Genomic DNA, 20,935 nt, shown 5'->3' on the forward strand with positions numbered 1-20,935 from the left:
GTTGATTTACAATGTTGTGTTAGTTTCTGGTGTACAGCAAAGTGAGTCAGTTATACATATATATATTCTTTTTCATATTCTTTTCCATTATGGTTTATTACAGGATATTGAATATAGTTCCCTGTGCTATATACTAGCACCTCGTTGTTTACCTATTTTATATATAGTAGTGTGTATCTGCTAATCCCAAACTCCTAATTTATACCCCCCCTTTCCCCTTTAGTAACCGTAAATATGTTTTCTATGTCTGTAAGTCTGTTTCCGTTTTTTAAATAAGTTCATTCTTTTTTTTTTTTTTGGCGGTACGTGGGCGTCTCACTGTTGTGGCCTCTCCCGTTGCGGAGCACAGGCTCCGGACGCGCAGCCTCAGCGGCCATGGCTCACGGGTCCAGCTGCTCCGTAGCATGTGGGATCTTCCCGGACCGGGGCACGAATCCGTGTCCCCTGCATCGGCAGGCGGACTCTCAACCACTGCGCCACCAGGGAAGCCCTGGGCATGCATTTTTAAATGTAAAAACTTACAAGAAACCTAACACATTAAGCAGCTGTCATTCATTAACAGTAAAATATAAATTTGTCTATTAGAATTTTTTTAAATTTTAAACAGTTTGCTACTAAGAAGGATACTTGAGAGAATGGGTGTTTTGATAGCAGGGGAAGAGAAGAATAACAGATTAATGTTGGACACGGCCCTGGAGACAGGCCTCTGGGACTGAGTGAAAGAGGAAAGGATCTTGGAATAGAGACAAAAAAGGGACAACACCCACTTTCTAATTTTTCATAGTGCTCTATCTAATCTTCTCATTTTCTATTTTTAAAAATACTGTAGCTAAATGCAATGTGTTATCCTGGATTAGATCCTGGGACAGAAAAAGGATGTTAGTGGACAAACTAATGAAATACAAATACAATCTGAGATGTAGTGGATAGTAATGGAGCACTGATGGTTTTTAGTTGTGACAAACATGTCAGGGCTACGAAAGAAATTAACGGTAAAAGAGCATGGATGAGGAATGTACGGGAACCCTACAGAGTACACTATCTTTGCAAATTTTCTGTAAACCTAAAATTACTCCAAAACAAAAGGTTTATTTTCAGAAATACAGAAGGTTCTTAGTTTAACCACAACTAGTTGGAAAGCCAGTCACCTGCAATAAGAGCACCTTTTAGAGAGTGACATCATAAAAGCATCAAGTAAAAGCCGTCTGTGATCCAGTACAATCAATTTGGAGGGAGAAATCAAATCTTTGCCTCCAACTACAAATGGGTATAAGACAACATGAGAGCTGACAGGCGTCTGGAAAACACAATGTCATCAGAAATAATTTCAAAAAGCTAAAGGCAGTTTAAACAATAATCCAGCAATAGCACTGAGTAACATAAGCAATGAATTTAGCTTTCACATTGTGTCTAAGCTCTGGTAAAATTCACTCAACCTAAATCCACACCAAATGTATTTTCTCCTCAGAACAAAATATCAGAGTTGGGAAACAATTAACCTAGCCTAGACTCTACAACAAAATTCTTCAATACTTGCCATGGGCCCTACAGGGCTTCTGTCATCAAACCTTCCCACCTGGCACCATTACACTTGATTAAATAAGGACAACTTTTCCAAGGGATTTCTGAAATGTCTTAGTCGGTTTTTTTTGTTTGTTTGTTTCTTTGCTTGTTTGGGGGGTTGTTGTTGTTTTTTTTTAGACTTCTGATAGGCAGATATTTAAAACAAATCTTCAGGAATTTGCAGCACTCAATCTTCCTGGATTCCAGTGTGGACTTTTGGATTCAGAGCGACTGGTGCAGTTTTCCTAGTCAGTGGGTCCTTGATCCTAGTCACGTATCAGAATCACATGAACAGCTTTTTAAAAATCAGAGTTGCCTTGGACATCACCCCAAACCACCAAATCGCAATTTGATTTGCTGGGTCTAGGGATCCGCATTTTTAAAGCTTTTGGTTTTTCTGATGTGGAGCCAGGATTACAAACCATGTTTTCATGACCCCTAACAGAAGGGCTACTATAAACCGAGTGGTTCCTTAATAGAAGCCTTGGAAAATGTCCTCCTCACTTAAATGAAACCAAAAGAAAGTGTGAATTTAAAGATAAAGTCAGGGCTTCCCTGGTGGTGCAGTGGTTAAGAATCTGCCTGCCAATGCAGGGGACACAGGTTCGAGCCCTGGTCCGGGAAGATCCCACATGCCGTGGAGCAACTAAGCCCGTGTGCCACAACTACTGAGCCTGCACTCTAGAGCCCGTGAGCCACAACTACTGAGCGCATGCGCCACAACTACTGAAGCCCACGCGCCTATAGCCTGTGATCTGCAACAAGAGAAGACACCGCAGTGAGAGGCCCACGCACCGCAACGAAGAGTAGCCCCTGCTCGCTGCAACTAGAGAAAGTCCACGTGCAGCAATGAAGACCCAACCCAGCCAAAAATAAATAAATAAATTTAAAAAGAATAAAAAAATAAAGTCAATTTTACTTTTATATAAAAAATTAAGGTATAAAAATTGCTTAAAGAATTAAAAGACGTGTACTCATTATTTTGGAGTCTGACAAAAGGATTCCAAAATCACTGGTCAAAAACAAGATCAAACCACAACAACGAAAATTTTTTATAAAGCAAATAATAATAATAATAATAATGAGATAATAGTTGAAAGGTTTTATATAAGCTAGGATACTGTATCAACTAGGAAACCCTACCTAAGAAATACCACTTATTTGGTATTTGTCCTTGCAAATACCACTCCCGAGCCCTACCCCCAAAGAGATGAGCAGCTTCTGGAGAGAAGGCCCTCTTCTGTGCTTTTGTATAATTCCCACAATGTCACAGTGCCTAAAGCAGCTCCATGGGAAATCAGGCCCAGATTAAACATTTGTCCAATTAACTAACTTCATTATTATTGTTATATTATTAACCTTTAGTCTCCACTGGCTTCCACCATCCAAGTGGAATAAGATACTAAATAAATGAATTAGCATGAATTATTTACTTATTACAAATTAATAATTACTAGTAGGTAACAAATACTTTGCAAGGCTATTTCTTAAAAACCAGGTTAAGAACACACTAGGACCAATTTCTCACTAAGTTTGGCTACGAATCTCATTAGACAAGTGGTGTAACTGAACTTTACATTTTACACCAGAATTTCTCATCTCCAAATACGGCCCAGTACCAGGCACATCTACCCAATGTCCCTCTGGCAAATACCTAACCCTGGCCTTCTCAGTCTTCTCCAACTAGTGCTGTAATACCTGGACATTCTGCCTATACTTCCCAGGAAGCCAAATAGCCCCTCACAAAATAAGAATTTCTAAAATGCCTCTCCTTCATTGCAGCATCTCACTCTAAGTGTGGAACTACTAAGGTTACTTTTTCTGAACTTCAGCTCGATTATAAAATGTCTTCTGATCCTTCCCCCACTTCTTACCTACTTATAAATATGATAGACCTATTCAGGCACTTGTTTAGAGTCTGATTTTCAGTGCATAGGTTTCCATGTCACCAACAAATACATATAACATGTCTACTAGATGCTAAGGGAACATGGACATGAAAAAAATACTATCCCCAGTCACCTAGTGGCTTATAGTCAAGTAAATAACCCAACTGCAATTTAAATGACAAGTATTATTGAAAAGCTTATTACGAAGTAAACACACTGGCATTTCAATGTGCCATTTAGTACATCTTTTCCCTTTAAAAGATGTTTAAAGGTATAAGGTACACTGTCTGAGACTGTATACAGCTTTTTTTTTTCAGCTTTGAGGTATAATTGACAAATACAATGATAAGATATTTAACATGATACAGCTTTTGATAACAGCTATAAAAATCCCAAATCAGCAGATTCTGTCAATCACAGTTCTACGTACCTATGCTTTATTTATATGTGCACCCCTCAAAGTGCGTACACAAAAAATGTTAATGGAATAGTTTGTAATAGCAACCTAAATGCTCAAGAGGAAAGAAATGGTTAAATAAACCATTTTGATAGGTAATACTCCTCAGCAGTTATAAATAAAGAGGCAGATCTATAGCAACTACTGTGGAAAGATTTCCAAGATATAAGGTGAGATGCAAAATTTTATAGTTTTTATAATCTCATTTATATTTTTAAAATGATATGCTAGATTTCTTTATGTACATATTTGTATGTGAACGAGCAGGAAAGGTCTGGAAGAAAACATTGCAAACTGATAACCTCTGGAAAGACAGGACAGTCACAGGGGTAAGAACGGTAGCAGGATAAAAGTGGTCCTTCAGAGTTATTTCTATTTAATTCTCCCATACCTTTTTACAAGTCTTTATGTGCCTCTCAGTAAGGCCTATCCAGACTAACCCTTTTAAAATTATAAACCCCTACCATACTACCTCACCCTCTACCCTATTCTATTTTTTTCCATTACTCCTATTCCATTGTAACAAACCACATAACTTACTTACTTATGAAGGCTATTGGATATCATTTATCTACTCCCATTGGAATGGAAGCTCCACAAGGACAGGGATTTCACCTGTTTTTCTCACTGATGTATCCCCGACACCTACTAAAACAGTGCACACAGTACACACATTATATATATAATTTATATTTTATATATATTTATATATATAATTTATGTTTATATAATTTATAAACTTATGTTTATGTTTGTTGAATATTTACATATTCAACCATTTTAATTCCCTTTATAATCGATTAAAAAATATTTTTTGCTTCACATCCAAAAAGTGACTTGGTGTGATTGGTAAATCAGGGGGCTACTTTAATCAAAAGCTGAAAGGACACAGGAATCTCTTCAGGAACACTGAAGAGAGTCTAAACACTGCTCAGGATGCTGAAACGTCAGCCTTGTGAAAAATACCCCCCAAAAACCAAAAACAATAAAATGGCGTGGAAAGCTGTGTAATAGCAGATAGAGCTTGTGATTCCTAAAGTTTGGGGGGAGAGTTTACTTTCAAACTAATGTATCCTTCCACAGAAATAAGAAGCTTATCTATACACTTCCTTAATTATAAACCAGTATGGGAACAGACATATGCCACTGGGAAATCAAGTGAGTCTAGATACAGTAAAGTGCCTAAGACTTTCAAATTCCACTCAAGAAGGTTGACAGGGATGTTTGATGAACAACTGACAGCATGCTATACAATACTCTTTTTCCTGTCTATGAAGAAAATACGTTTGCCAGAAAGATACTGCTATTATCCAAATAACAGATCAGTTATCAGAGCAATTGCAACAAGCACAGAGTAAGATATTCTCAAAATAAACTTAACAAATCCTCATGAGGAAAGACCTACACCCATCAGCCTATACTAGTAAGGCAGGATTCCAGTGAATACCTTCCAATGAAAATGTCCTGCAGTGAACCAATAACGAATGATTTTTGAGTCAATGACGCTACTTGAATCATGTTACTTTGTTCTATTTCTAAGGAGAACTGACACTTTTAGTTAGAGTCACTCTTAGAAACAGATGAAAAACCTTGATCGGCACTTCACTCTAGATAAAACAGTGGGCAAGAAGAAGGCAGAGTTCATGATAATGGGTTAAGATCATTCCAAAAATCCAGCAGGATATGTGTGTAGCCAACATGTCCTACTGTGGAGCACATCACCATCCTTCTAACTTCTTGATCAAAGCTCATATTTGATGTACGAAATAGAGAGATTAATTCATATAAATATAGGAGGAAACAGGATCTGAAGGAGAGTTACCAGTAGGAGGCAGGCAGACTGAAAAATCCCTAGGAAAGGCCCATCAAAGAGGCATGAGAATGAAAAAAGACCAGAGTCGGGGTGGGGGGGGGAATGACAGGGGGAAGAATGGCTTGTAGCTCTGATGCTGTCTTCTTAGATGGTTCAGCTGGTTATTGCCACTTAAAGCAGAATGATAAGATTTACTCCATTTAATTAAAAGGAAATGTCTGCTAATTTAAAAAGAAAGTTGGGATGGATATCATCTGCAGCCCAAAGTCTTCTGTTTTCTTAAAGAGAATTTATCAAAGTACACATTACTAGATTTGTAAAATACTTGGGGCTATTTAAATATGCTTAAACTTCCTCTAGGAGAATTAGGAAGTCCTTTGAACTACAGGCATCATTACTCATTAGAATAATTCACCAGCGGAGGAAGTAAAGTTAATCAAAAGATGACCAGTTCTCAAAGGGAGGCTGATGAAAGACTGTTCCTTGCCTACTAAGTTACCCAGGAGATTTAAAAATCAAAACCAACAAATTCAACCTAGAGTTCCTAATCATGTTAATATCTTGCTTTATGGTAAACTAAAAATCTAGGAGAAATTTTCCTGTATGCCTACTATGTTTTCTAAGTGACAGTAATCCTAAGAATTAAGATTAAGTGAGTAACTAATTTGTGCTACGAACCCCACTGAGTGCTTCATGTATGTGATTTTATCAATCTTCACAGCAATTTTATAAGTATTGAGATCACCCCCATTTGACAGAGGAGGAAACTGAGGCTCAGAGAGTAAAGTAATCTGCCCCAATATACACAGCTCCAAAGTAACTCAGACAGTATCAAGATCTGCAAAGCCTATGTGCCTTTTCTTTTTTTCCCTATACCACGAGAAGAAAATTTTGAAGGTTCTTCCCCGAAGAGATAAGACTCTGATACTCATGGGAAGAGGCTTGCGGGGGAGACGAGGCAAAGAACTAAATAAATAACCACCACTCACCTCTGGCTTTTCTTCTTTTACTCTTCGTGACTGTAAAACAATTACATATTCATTAGTACACACACACCCCCAAAACACAAAAATAAAATTGACACAGGTTAGAAAATCATCGTCAATGTCTACCTTTTCTTGCGAAAAAGCTGCTTTCCCTTCTTCACTTTTTTCGTCCATCTCGTCGTCACTCCACTCCCAGTCACCGTCTTCGGTTTTATGAAGGTGACCGCTTGACCCCGGAACTCTTCTCACCTGGACCAAAACAAATCCACCCAATTCTTCACCAGCTGCACACGACCAGTGTTCGCGGGTGCAGCTACTTGGGTTACACAGCATACGCTTACCCTGAAAATAACCTGAGTGGTTATGAATTCAGGGGTAACTAGCAGTGAATACCCCAAAAGACTACACAGCCTCCAGACTCCTACACTCATCCTCTTTCCAAAGATATTAAGTTCTTGAAATGCTTTACTCTATGTGTGTAGAACAAAATATTTTGGAAGAGTACGACACACGTCAGCCATGAAGGATCAAGCCCATTTTTCACTTTGGCTTCAGTTAACACTTTATGAATCACTACACGTGAAAGGCCACATGGTAGGTTTCAAAACTGCTTAAGGAAATGCATGCAAGCAAGAGACTGAGGACTAAGGGAAGACAAGGGACTCAGGCAGCCTAATGAAGCATACTAGTCTAGGGCATCAGCCATCTACAACCTATATCAAAAAAGCAAATACCCTTCTGTTGCCACCTTGCTCTTTTTCAGAACCTGACATCATGCTTATTTTCCCAGGATTCTGCTCAACCTACTTGAGCAAAACAAAACAACATCAAGACTATTCTTAACACACCTTTCGCGATTGCTAGGAACACAGCAAGATAACCAGCAGCCGCGTCAGATGATCTAAACAGATGATAACAATTTTCTGCCATTATTTTGTATTTTTTTGAGCTAGGGTAGAGATGTGGTCCACGGGGAATGCTTTCCACATGTCTCTGTGGTTGAAAACGCAAAACTTTTCAAAGGAGCGGATGACTGAGAATAATGAGCCTCTGACCAAAGTAATTTGCTTTAAAAAATGGACTGAGATGACTCATAGACATAGAGAACAGACTTGTGGTTGCCAAGGTGGGGGGAGAGGGGGAGGGAGAGGGAGGGACTAGGAGTTTGGGGTTGGTAGATGCAAACTGTTACATTTAGAATGGATAAACAACAAGGTCCTACTGTATAGCATAGGGAACTATATTCAATATCCTGTGATAAACCATAATGGAAAAGAATATGAAAAAAGAATGCATATGTGTATATAATGGAGTCACTTTGCTGTACAGCAGAGACTGGCACATTGTAAATCAACTCTACTTCCATTTAAAAAACAGAGCAAAAAATGGTCTGAGACATGGATAAACAAAGCAATGTAGCAAGCGAACATGACGTGAACATAACAACCAGTGACCCACTGATTCAGAGAAACCACAAGTGGAAAGGGACCTTGGAGACTGTCTAGTCAAACCCCCTCACTTTACAGATGGGAGAACGAAGGCCCAGAAAGTGACCCAAGATATCACACAGGTGTAAAAACAAAATGAAGGCAAGAAAAAAAGCCTTCAGATTCCCATTCAAATGCAAGTTTCCCTATGCCACTGAATGGTAACCGAAAAACCAGCTGTCTAAAAATGTGCTGTGAAGACTTTGAAAGAGTATGACATGAAGCAAGACTATTTTCCATAATAGAAACTATCCAGTCATACCACAGGGAGTTCATGAGTTCCAAGGGAAATACCACAGAATTTAGGTGTAAAGTAATCAATTACACATGTCGGATCAATGTGAAGTCATACACAATGCAGACTTGGGGTTGGGTTTGATTTGAAGGCATTACCATGTGGAACCTGTACAAGTAACCCTGACCACTTGGTCCTGAGCTGCAACGTAGAAACTTAAAAAACAAGCAAAAGGTTCTTATTCATAATTGCAAATGGTTATGCTCAATTTTTTTAAAAAGCTTTTTTCTCCACTAATTCACCTTCAAAACACTTAGCACTTAGTAAAAACTCCTTCTGTTCTTGGCATAAGATATTTTTTCCACTTGCGTTTTGAGTCATTGGAAAGACCTATTTAATGATAGTGATTTTTTTTTTTTTTTTTTTTTTTGTGGTATGCGGGCCTCCCTCTGTCGCGGCCTCTCCCGTTGCGGGGCGCAGGCTCCGGACGCGTAGGCTCAGCGGCTCAGCGGCCATGGCTCACGGGCCCAGCCGCTCCGCGGCATGTGGGATCCTCCCGGACCGGGGCGCGAACCCGGTTCCCCTGCATCGGCAGGCGGACGCGCAACCACTGCGCCACCAGGGAAGCCCCAGACTGCTCATTTTAAAGCTACAAAGAAATGGATAAAGAAAAGATCTTCTGTTGACATATACAGTAAAATTAATTATTTTCTTAGCAACACTAATCATGACGAGAGCAATACAGAGGAAAATCTGATTATGACTACATTAAAAGAAAGCATTTAAAGCCACATCTACTACAAAACATACCATTAACTAAGAAGTGAGAAGAAAAGTAAAATTGTGGATCATAAACAGAAAAAAACTCTACCTTCACTCAGATTGTAAAACCCAAGCATGGCTGACGACTTAGTATTCTTCAAGCACTCATTCAAAAGATCACACCAGGGAAATCTCTCTTTCTGAAAAGAGTCAGATAGTGCAGCTTTACACCCTAAAATTTAGTTTATGTTCTTCTTCCTCTCGCTCTATGTTTACAAAAGCTGTCCGTTTTGTTTCTTCAAGTGGGATCCAACTACAGACAATAAAACGGCCAACTTCTATTTCTATTTTATTTTATAACCCTGACTGTGTCCCTCCTCTTAGTTTTATTTGCTGGAAGAGAGAAAGATAAAGCAAAATGTCTAGGATTATAGCCTCAGACCATCCCATGGTGGGATGGGCCTTTAAGTAGTAAATATTGATTAAACAAATAAATGTAGAAATTAAGACAACGAACACTCAAAAACCTAGGTAGCATAAAATACTGGTGTAAGCGTAGCAAGAATAAGAATACAAATTTATTTCTTAAGACTGTTGTCTCAGTTTACTGGAAAGGAAAAAACTCGCAGCATAATTTGAAACCCAGGTTTCACAGTGTATTTATGCGACATTGACCTCTACGGAAGAGACCAGAAAGCAATTTTACAAAATTACATCCTTGTAGGGAGTTTGTAGGGATGACAGGAAGCTTTTAGGTCTTGAGCCAAGGCAACTAAGTTTCACATAGTTTAAACAAACGGGGTTTTTATTTAGGAACTGAAGAATAATCTACAAAATAGATGCTTCAAAAAAAGATGCTTAAAAGCTTCTGTCCTCCCCCATCCCCTACAGTGATGAGAATGGAGGTTCCCCACCCTCAGAACTCTGATTGCATTCCTGTTACATCGCTCTTAGTCTATTAAATGGCTCACTCACTGAGTAAAGCCAAGAGGTGGTTGAATGAAATATTTTCTCTGTTGGGGATTTAAAAAAATAACCAGTGCTTCTCAGAGAAATGAGCTCAATTTAAGTGATAGATAGAGCTATTCATAAGCCCACAAATTCCTCAGGTCAGAGCTGGCAGTAGGGAGGTTAGACAAAGTTTTACATGCAATAACATTTATTCCCCAAACTGGGAATAAAACACAATTGAGCAGTTCTATTTATACTATACATCTGAAAAGGAAAGTAATCTTATCTCCTCTTCCTTGAAACAGCATTTTTATGAAAATCCATTAAAGAAATGAAGTTCTGATTCCCACAAAAAGTCAGGCTCCACCAGGCAGACAGAGGGAACAACGGTGTGGTTCCCCGGCCAGTTCTTGTGGCCGTGAGGTCAGGTGTCAGAGGCAGAGCCAGGATGGGGAGGCCAGGGAAAGGGAACGGCAGCAACAAGGGACACAGTCCCTGGATCTGTTCCTGGACTCATGTTCCCAGGGGTGCCCCTTCGAACAGGAGCTGTCTATAAATATCAGGACCCAGGATCTCCATACAATATCTCAGGTTGCCACCTGGCCCCAGACACCAGAACAGGAGGAAGGATGTATACAAGAGAGAACAAGAGAGCCAACGGAAGCACTTTCTATACAAGGGGTTAAATATGTTAGAAGTGCAAGTGTGTTTCTCTAACACACTCCTGAACAAAGGATGAATGTGACCCAAAGAAATACTGACCACAGTTTAGTAGAGTTCGTCTCAGTAATGCATGCCCTTCCTTCCAAGGCACCGGCCAGCTACTTCCACTGCCACAGAACTTCTCCCTGGAGTGGGATTTCAGGGTCTCCTTGGAATGGTTTTCCCGTCTCTGGGGATCCTGTTCTCCACTTCCCCTCCACCTGTTGGACAAACTACGTGCCTGACTGTAGCCTGAACCCAAGATGGGGAGCCCACCCACCTCACATCTGCCCACCAAGGACACCCTGGACATAGCAGAAAGCAACACCCAGTAACTATTCTCTCCTCAGGCATTCTACTAACCAGAAGTAGAAAACATGTTTCTAATCACTTGCCGTTTATAATGTCCTTGAGGCACGGCCAAGCAAACAAAAAGCCTTCTAAATCATCAGAAATTAAACATCAAAAAATAAAATTAGACTCACCAAGTTTTCAGCAGTAAATATTTGCCTGTCCCCATAGCTTATACTCTGACATTGGCCCCTGCGCCCACCAGCTCTCGGGCACCTCCGTCCCACGCCACGCCTGCTGCCTGGCCTTACTGTGCTCCCGGGCCCTCGGTCTGCTTCCGCCTCTTCCATCAGCCCCGCCTGGCTTCTCCCGTATCATAGAAAGCCTGGAGCCCACAGCTGACGCTCTTGAGGCTGCGCTTGTTAGTACCCCATGGCCCCGGGCCCATTCCTGGCCACCCCACACCTGGAGGAAAGCCTGGGCTCAGCCTGAGCCAATGGAGAGGAGGCACACTGCCTGGTGATGTCACAGGGGACCACTGGCCACTCCTAGTCGGGGCATCAGTCCTGCTACAATGCTGCCACTCAAAGCGTGGTCCCCAGCTGGGCAGCAACAGCATCACCTAGAAATGCTGAATCTTGGGCCCCACCCCAGACCCACTAAACCAGAATCTTCCTTTTCGCAAGATCGCGGGTGATTCACCTGGTCCCTCAGGTTTGAGAAGTGCTCATTGTTAGTCTAAGTCCGCCTCCCCAGCCCTTGAGACCAGCTGTTACTCATGTACCCAAAGTGACTGAGCACTTGAAACATGTAATTTAAGTAATTTAACCTTCACAGCAGCCCTGGGAGCTGAGAATCACTTTACTCCCCCGTTTTTTTTCAGAGGGAAAACCGAGGCGCAGGGGAATTTAAACAACCGGCTCGAGCTCATGCAGCTGGGAGTGAGGGCTTTGCAAGTCCCACCCCAGACTCCAGGGCTACCCCCTGCTACGGCCGCTCACAGGAGTGTCCATCCCGCCCTCCCCCACTCACCCCAAAAACTTCACCTGCGACCCTGAGAGCAACAAGGCCATCCAACTTATACCCCAAGCTTTCTATTCCCAAGAAAAGCCTTCACACCCTCACCCCCCGGAGCCTCTTTCCCTCCAGTGTGTAACGAAAATGGATTCCTTTTCCTTTACAAGACCGACGCCTCCTGCTGTGCTCATTTATTCATTCACTCATTCATTCCTTCAAGACACAAACAGCCAGGCTCTGGATCCTCTACGTGCATCACAAACACGTGTAAGTATCTCCTATACTTCTTCTCCCCACCAAAAGGGCGGGGAGGGGGCTCAGTTTCTGCTGCTTCCATCACTTCATCACTCTTTGCTCTCACTGTCAACATTTTTCTGAAGAGCGTCTCTGATTGCTGCCCTCACTCCCTCAGTCTTTAGTCTCATACAAAATGTTATCTGTCCCCATTTGGCCATGAAAACTGCGTGCTTTCTCTCCCCAAGATTTGACCACATCACAATTGTGTGATTCAGAGCGCCTCTCTGTTGCTATAATGTTATCCTGCAGACACAGCTGAAATCCATTCTTCCCGTTATTTCACACTCTTTCCAAACCTGTGTTGGTAACCTTTCTCCTCCTCCTCTCCTGTCCTGCTCTGTCTCCAGCTGTTCTCTGTCTTTAGCATAAAAATGGTTGCTCTTAGCCCACTACATGCTCTTAGCTCACTAGACGAGGTTGTCTAGTGAGCTAAAACACACAGTCTCCAGAGCCTCCTCTCTCCATGGAAGTCCATGACCTTGGAGACTTCATCTCTTAGTCTTGTTTTGCAAATGCTCTGTTGGATATGAACATCTGATCAATCTCTAGCTCACCATCTCCAGCCCATTTATTAATGCTCCACCCCAGCCTCACTCTGACACTTCTGAAGGGTCGCCTGTCTTAGTTAACACTTCCAGGGTGCAGTTGGCTCATGCTGGCTCAGGCGAGCCCACTGTTAGCATTTCAGAAAATTTACAAGACACCTGACTTCACAATGGTCACTTAAAATTGGCCAGGGTAGGAGTATTTACACATTGGAAATAGAAAAATAGTACAAATTAGGATTTGCACTACCCCCTTACTGCCAAAGTGGAAATTCTCAAGGTTTACAAGCACGCCACTGACCATAAGACTCAGCTCACGGAAACATTTTAAAATTTGACAACATTTCACAAGAACTTAGTAGTTATTCCTGGAAATAACTACTTTCCTTTGCAATGGCAAATATCTCAATTTTATTATACAAGCCTCTCAAATCTCACCTTTAAAAGCAACACAGTAATTGATTTTTATATACCAAACATATACCGATATAAGTATGGCGGCAGGGGGGAAACTATCTTAACATTTCTCAAACTGATACACATGGCTTGGGTTAACATTTCTTATGAAAGCATCATGAGGAAACACAGGGCTATTTATTTTTTTAATGCAGATAGAAGTGAAAAGGGTGTCCTCTGAAAAACTGTGTTAGATGATGCAAAAATTGGTTTTATGATAGTTACTGCCAACACTGCACGTCAGAGCCTAAATAATACTGCTTGATACAAAGTAAGAAAGGAGAACAAATGGTGTATTTCTAAATAAAAATGTTTTGTGTAAGTTATTCAACAGTTATATATAGTTACACTAATAAATTATTATGAGTAGATATTCTGTTATTTCACCTATGTCCATAAGTGTTCATAAGTTCAAACTGACCAGAATACTTTTTTTTCTAATCTTTAGATTTGGAAAGTAAAGTATCACAGTATTTTCAAGCTTCCTTTGTATTTAGGAATGCATGATAAATTTTACAAACAGGATCAAAAATTTTATACCTGATTAATTTTTCTGCAAAATGGAAACAAAGATCCTTCTAGTTAAAGCATGAAACTAGGTTCTCAAATTTTCTGTAAATATTAACATGACAACAGATCAATGGTAAACATAAATGTCATTGAAAAATTATTCATTTTGTTTATAACAATTTGGAACCTTGATTATTTGATAGATTATTTGGGAGAAGTAAAATGTGAAAGATGGAGAACTACCAGCCTAGTTGACACTTCTGTCTGTACCTTCTAATCCCAGAAGAAACAGAAATACACACATAAATGTATTATTTCTACAATGCATGGATATGTATGTGTGTGTGTGTGTTTGTATATACATATAAAGTTTCTGCATGAAGCATTCACTGGATAACAAGGCACACATTTCTCCCAGAAGAAACAGAAATACACACATAAATGTATTATTTCTACAATGCATGGATATGTATGTGTGTGTGTGTGTGTGTTTGTATATACATATAAAGTTTCTGCATGAAGCATTCACTGGATAACAAGGCACATATTTCCTATAAATTTTTTCAATTTAAAATAAAATTCCATTTTGGGTTAAAAAAAAAAAAAAAGACCTCTGAAACTCCCCCACCCCTGTCATTTTGGCCAAAGGGCACAGTCATATAAAGTTCCTAACATGATGCCTGGCACATATATAAACACTCAAGACATGACAGGTGCTATTAGCATGAATATACTTCATCTTTCTCACAAGCCAGATCTATCAAACACTATATTCTGCAGATTTTACCTCCTCAGCTACCATTGTGCTAGATCAGGTCCCCTTCAACGTTGATCTCCTGTATCTCCTATTAAAACAAACTGCTAATCAATCCGCTGGCCTCTACACTCTTGCCTATTTTACCCTTCATATTGCCACGAGTCACAGATTAGAACTTTCTCCAAAAGAAGAAAAAACAACAAGAGTTCACTATCGCCTACAGAATGAGTTCAGATTCCCTAATATTCCAGTCTCTCCATACCCTTGCTCCAAATTACCTTTTCAAGACTTATTTCCCACCATATGCCATCAGACACCCACAATCCAGTTTTATACAAATTAAATACTTACACAACTCTACCTTTTTACATATGTATCACATACATATCTTGGCCTGATCTGCCCTTCCACAATCTCTACTTACCTCTTTTCTTCCAATCCAAGAAGCTTCCTTGGTATTTTGCCTGCACCTTTATATCATTCTACTCTGTGTTACATTTAAACAGATGACATACTGAACTGTATACTCTTACAGGGCAGAGAGCTAGCTTTAGCCTTTTCAAAGAATCATTTATTCAGTCAGTCAACAAAGTCTTATTTAATACCTACCTTAGTGACAAGTTCTAGACAAAAGACAAATAAAATAAAAGCCTACATCCTGGAGTAGTTCACAATCCAGAGAGGTGGACAGACATGTAAGCTAATAATTTCAAGAAAATGTGAATGCTACAACAGATATACAAACGCTGTGAAATCTCAGAAGAGAGGATGACCATCTGTTTAACTCACCAGGCAGAGGAAGTGGAGAAGTTATTCCAGCCAGTGGGAAGGTATGAACTTATAGAGTTCTGCTGACTCATGTACCAGGGCTGGGTCACATGGGACTGGGGCTGGTCTAGGGGCTGGGTTTAAGGAAACAGCTAAGAATAAGGCTGGAAAGCTGAGTGGAGCACTTGTACAATAAGAATGGCCACTTCAAAGGCCTGCAGGAACCAGGTAGGAAATGGAAAGCAGACCCGGTGAGGACCTGGGAGGTCTGGACAGGACCAACCTCATCACCACCACACACACACCCAAAGGGAGTGCCCAGCATGAGCTGACTGCTGCCAAAGGAAGGTAACCCAGTGTTGCCAGATCTTCTGATTCTTCCAGAGAAGTGGGTTTTTATGTGAATGCTCTTGATTTTCTTAAATGTTAACAAGTGTACGTCGAGTTAAAATTCTCCTGCACAGCCTAAAAACTGATGTGTCTGTGGGACAAATCTGGCCTGTGAGTTGCACCCTCCGTGGTCTACCAAGTCAGGGGGCTTAGAATTCAGACAATGGAAAAGCAGAGAGGCTTTCCAGTGGCCACGGGGGGCAGGGGAATGATCAAATCTGGATTCCTGAAAGCAGAGCAGACGTACTGGGACTTCAGGGTGACAAAGGCTAGGAAGAAAACAGTAGTGCTATTGGTTCCAGGAAATACTGACATGTCACTAATCACACTCAAACTGCGTGACTTAAAGCAACAACAATGCCAGGAGCCCCGGGACAGTCAGACTGGCTTCCTTGGTGGCCTGGGTTCCTAGCAAAAGTGCTTCAGCTCCACCCTGACCCCAAATCAGAACAAGCCCTTCCTGAATTCCTGACACGCAAGATAATGGAAGATAATGAAAGGACTGTTGTTTTAACAAGGTGGTCAGTGAGGGCTTAAAGGAAAGTGAGGAGAATATTACTGGATGTTGGAGGATGAGAGGACCCCGCTCACTGTGCAGTGACAGAGTTTGGCAACACTGATACATGCGGTAAAGCGGGAATAGCAATGGACCTAATGATCTAGCTGAAGAGATTTCCAGGCAGAGCACTCCAAGTGACACCTGGGTGCTACTCGCTGCCTGTGATAAAACGTGAGCAGAGAGAGATGAGCGAAAAGGACACACCGTTAAATACAAAATGGTTCCTCATCCCCAGCCTCTCCAGACATCCAGCAGTTCTCAAACCCAGCCAGGGCTTCGAGGCAAAGATCAAATCTAGGGTGTGACTGTGTGACCCTCTTGTTAAGACTTCAGAAAGATCTAAGGCGGTGCCTCCTGGATGCTTTCAAACAGACCTAAGGCTTTCTAAGGCTCTGAAGAGCAAACCTTGCAGAAACTCTGCATTACATAATAAGGCTTCTGAGAATCTTAAGGGTGTGGTCTCTCAGTGTCACAGGGAGCCCAAGGTAGACAAAGCATCTTGAGGTCGTGGCTCTTGTCTAATACATGAACCCATCAACATTCAAAGAAAACCCACAAAGTTTTTTAGACATTTGTACTGTGAAATTATTGCCAGGTTAGACTAAAACAGAGAGAGTACAAAATGAAAAGAGCATTCAGCTCCCCAAACTTTTAGGGGCAGGAAGCAGTCTGAGAAGGCTACTCAGCGGCAAACACTGGCTCCTTCTTTTGAAAAAGGAAGGGTCACTTAAAAAGTAGAAGTAAGAGCCCAGAGCATGGAACCAAGAGACAAAGAGAACAGTGGAAGAGGAACAGTCAACAGGCAACTGGCCAAATTCCACAACTGCCATGGTCCCATGTGCCTCTGGTTTTCCCTCTTTGGGGCAGACCTTTAAGAGGCCTATCCTCCTGTTGTGTTCTGGGTGTGTGTCAGGCACATGATTAGAGGGCAAGGCCCTTGACTTTGAGCCTGAAGCCATAATGGGATGAGACTTCTGGAGGGTTTTGGAAGCGCAGAGTGTATTTTGCATGTGGGAGAGATGTGAATTATTGTGGCCAGAGGGTAGACCAGGGCAGACTGCTTTTCTCCAAAGATGCCCATAACAGTACCTCCTGCCTCATGCGTTCTTCCAGAATCTTACCACCCCCACTGTCAAGAGACGGAGTCCAGTGTCCTCTCTTTAAACCTGGGTGGGTCTGTGCCTTGCCTGTAACTGACAGAACCAAAGCATCAGAAAAGGTGATGCAGTTTCCACCTTGCTCACTGGAATATGAGCAGCAGATGCCTGCAGCCACTAGATAAGCAGTCTGACGACCCTGAGGCCTCCATGCTACCAGGCAGCCCAGAGGGAACCCACGAAGACAAGGCCTGACCATCTGACTGCAGCTGCACATGACCAGAAGGCAGCCTGCTAACACTATCCCGAACCCCTGACCCACAGAAGCTTATTAAAATGACTGTTATTGTCTGAACCTGCTATAGATCATCAGAATAAGGATGGTGATGAGGTTATTTACTGAATTTCATTTCCATTTTTGTGTAGTTAGGAATTCTTTAAAAATTTGTAGGTCATATTTGATACCCCTTCCCACGACAAATGACAGGCTCTACCATACTTTGCTCCTTGGTCAGTGTTTTCTGACTGGATTTTCTGGGCATCTGAGCACTCAGATTTTAATTTATACTTACACATTTTTTTCTGTCTGACCATGTTATTACTCATTAAAATACCAAGAAGAAAAAAGTCCATTTCTATCAATGATAGATAAGTGGCTACAGCTAAATCTTGGACCTTTTGCCAGTGATTTGCATTAACTTTTTTTTTTTTGACTGCTTGGAATTCAATGCTTATCTAGTTCTGCTAAAATTTGGCATTCCCTTTTTTAGAATGTAAAAGGAGAGAATAAAGGACGGAGAATATTGAAACGTTCTATAGGCAACTGGAAGAAATTCTAGAGAAACAAAGACTCTTATAATTCAATGATAATTCAAAACACTGGGCTAGTTCAGTGAAGGACACACTTGTAGCGACTTCTTATAATGCTTTAACAGTTTCCAGTGTGAAAGAATCAAATTTGATAAATGTCACTCTTCAGATACTGACAATGGAATTTTGTAACTTCGGCAATCCAACAAGAAAGAGCAATGCCATGAGAGCGAATGTTCTGGAAGCTGGAAGGGAGCTATTCTGAAGCAGCAGCACAAAACAAAAAGTAATTAGATTTCTTATTCTGTTTTAGTCTTATCAAACCTCCAATATGGCACTTCCCCAAGTTAGGGTGACAAAGAACAATAACAACAGCCAGAAGCCAAGAAAGCAGCATCCAATTTTGTAACTATTGTCTTTGAGAAGGAAAGCTCCTGCTAGAATGGGTGCCAAGCTGATCTGTGACTTTAGCTAATAAAGAAAACAATGGGAACGATCTGTCCTGGTAAGACAAATAACACAGATGAGAAAAACCAAAGAGTGAAAAGGGAGAATAAATGTTTGGCAGTGGAGCAGAGCCAAAGATGCTCTGGATACAGCAATGAGTTACCAAGTTAACTTAATTGCAGGGGGAGGAGGCGTGGGAATGAGAAAGAAGAGCATACAGCCAACTGCACGCAGCTCCAGGCAGGCAGCAGAACTGACCACGAGGACCAGGAGAATTCTAACAAGCAGCAGAGAGACACACTGTGATGGTTGGGTTTAGGTGATGACCTGGCTATGCTACCGTCCACAGTTATTAATCAAACACTAATCTAGGTGTTGCTCACTCCATCAGCAGTAGAGAAGAAATGTTCCCTCTGACCCTTCACACTTCTGTATCTTCTGAATTTTTTTTTTTTGCGGTATGCGGGCCTCTCACTGCTGTGGCCTCTCCCGTTGCGGAGCACAGGCTCCGGACGCGCAGGCTCAGCGGCCATGGCTCACGGGCCCAGCCGCTCCGCGGCATGTGGGATCCTCCCAGACCGCGGCACGAACCCGTGTCCCCTGCATCGGCAGGCGGACTCTCAACCACTGCGCCACCAGGGAAGTCCTGAATTTTTAATCATTATTATGTATGATGCTATGCTATCAGTTGAAAAACAGGTATTTAAAAATGAAAGATATACATTTTTTTTTTTAAAAATTCAAATAACATGGGAGTGTATAAAACAAAGTAAAAGTAACCACTTCCTACTTCTAAACAATATTCAAAGACATGACTTTTCCAGGAGGGGACGAAATGATGGAAATATGAGCTATCAAACAAATTCTCAAGATTGAAAATGATGAAACCTTCTAAAACCTTGACGTGACAATGGGATCAACTTATGTGCACCCACATTTATTACAAGTGTAACAATTTAGGATTTCCAACATTTTTAATGTTTGATTTTTATGCAATGAGTTCTGGAATAAAGACTCACCATTACAGTAAACTATTTGGTCAATGAAATGATCATCAAATTTTTGCACACACAGGACATGTAATGACAGGAGCTGGTGGTTGTTAGTGCTCTGCCTTTACATTTCCCTTAGCCAAGTGGATGAGTTTGTGTTCTTCTATATTATGTCCACAGAGTAATAGATTCTGCTGTTTTTGTTAATCTGGTATTTGCTACGAAATTCCAAAGATATTAAGATGATGTTCCAGCATGTAAGAAAATCTGGAGCTGGGAAAGCACATACCCTGGTGGTAAGACACAGTTCAATCTATTCTGAGTCCTTATATTTAGAGTATCTGTTATTTAGTAGGTGACAAATATATATTTGTTAAATGCATAAACAACATTTTTTTGCTGCCCGAAAAAAAGCTTTGCCAAAGCAAAACTCGTACCAGGAGGGAACTTCTCCCCATCCTTTTCTCACCATTTCCCCTGGAGAGGGATGTCAGGGGCGGCAGACACAGCATCATGGGGTTGTTGAAGGGATATGGGGGGAAAGGCAAGTTAAGACCCCATTACAACCTGAAACCCTTTTAGCTCCTCACATCCATAATCCCTAGAGTCAGAACATACCTGAAAATTGCTGCAGTGAACAGAAAACCCGCTCTGTGAACCAGCACCCAATACAGACTACTAATGCATAACAGATACTTAAAACGCGTTAGTTGGACAAATGAACGAGTAAGTCATCCTTGGCTAAAACATACAGACACAGTAAAGTTCTGGGCCAAAATATCTCAACCTGCAGCTCAAAGGCATTTTATCATGTCCTCAGAAAGCTACTACCCTTTGCCATCATGGACCCTGTCATTGTGGTGACATGCTTAACAGATGAGTATGAGGAAGCTGAAGGGCTTAATTTCTTCCACCTGTTTAAGCAAAGAAGCAGCTGGTGTCAAGGAAACTCTGGGCTTTCCTCTAAGCATCTGAAGATCCTGAGACAAAAGGCATAGTTCTAAACGTCAAATAAGAGCAAAGCTGGTGATCAAAATGGATGGGCCCATCTGCCTCGCAGATGACATATTAACAACCCACTGTGCTGGGAATAATTCAAAGAAGCAAACAAGTCCGTGGTGGTCCGCTGAAATCGTGTGCCCTTTGTAATGGAC

The 20,935-nt window shown here is 41.2% G+C and overlaps 1 protein-coding gene across 4 annotated transcripts in view; it reads right to left on the reverse strand.

The window, feature by feature from the left end:
• The window catches only part of STK39 (serine/threonine kinase 39), a 327,698-nt gene that overhangs the window by 135,683 nt on the left and 171,080 nt on the right, over positions 1-20,935 (reverse strand). For all 4 annotated transcript variants that reach the window (XM_055088331.1, XM_024122275.3, XM_024122274.3 and 1 more), the window contains exons 11-12: positions 6,835-6,957; positions 6,712-6,741 (exon numbers count right to left, since the gene is read on the reverse strand). In XM_055088331.1, the coding sequence (XP_054944306.1) occupies positions 6,712-6,741; positions 6,835-6,957 (153 nt within the window). The remainder of the gene's footprint in view (positions 1-6,711; positions 6,742-6,834; positions 6,958-20,935) is intronic.

This window comes from Physeter macrocephalus, chromosome 2 (assembly GCF_002837175.3).
Source record: "Physeter macrocephalus isolate SW-GA chromosome 2, ASM283717v5, whole genome shotgun sequence".
Lineage (NCBI taxonomy): Eukaryota > Metazoa > Chordata > Mammalia > Artiodactyla > Physeteridae > Physeter > Physeter macrocephalus.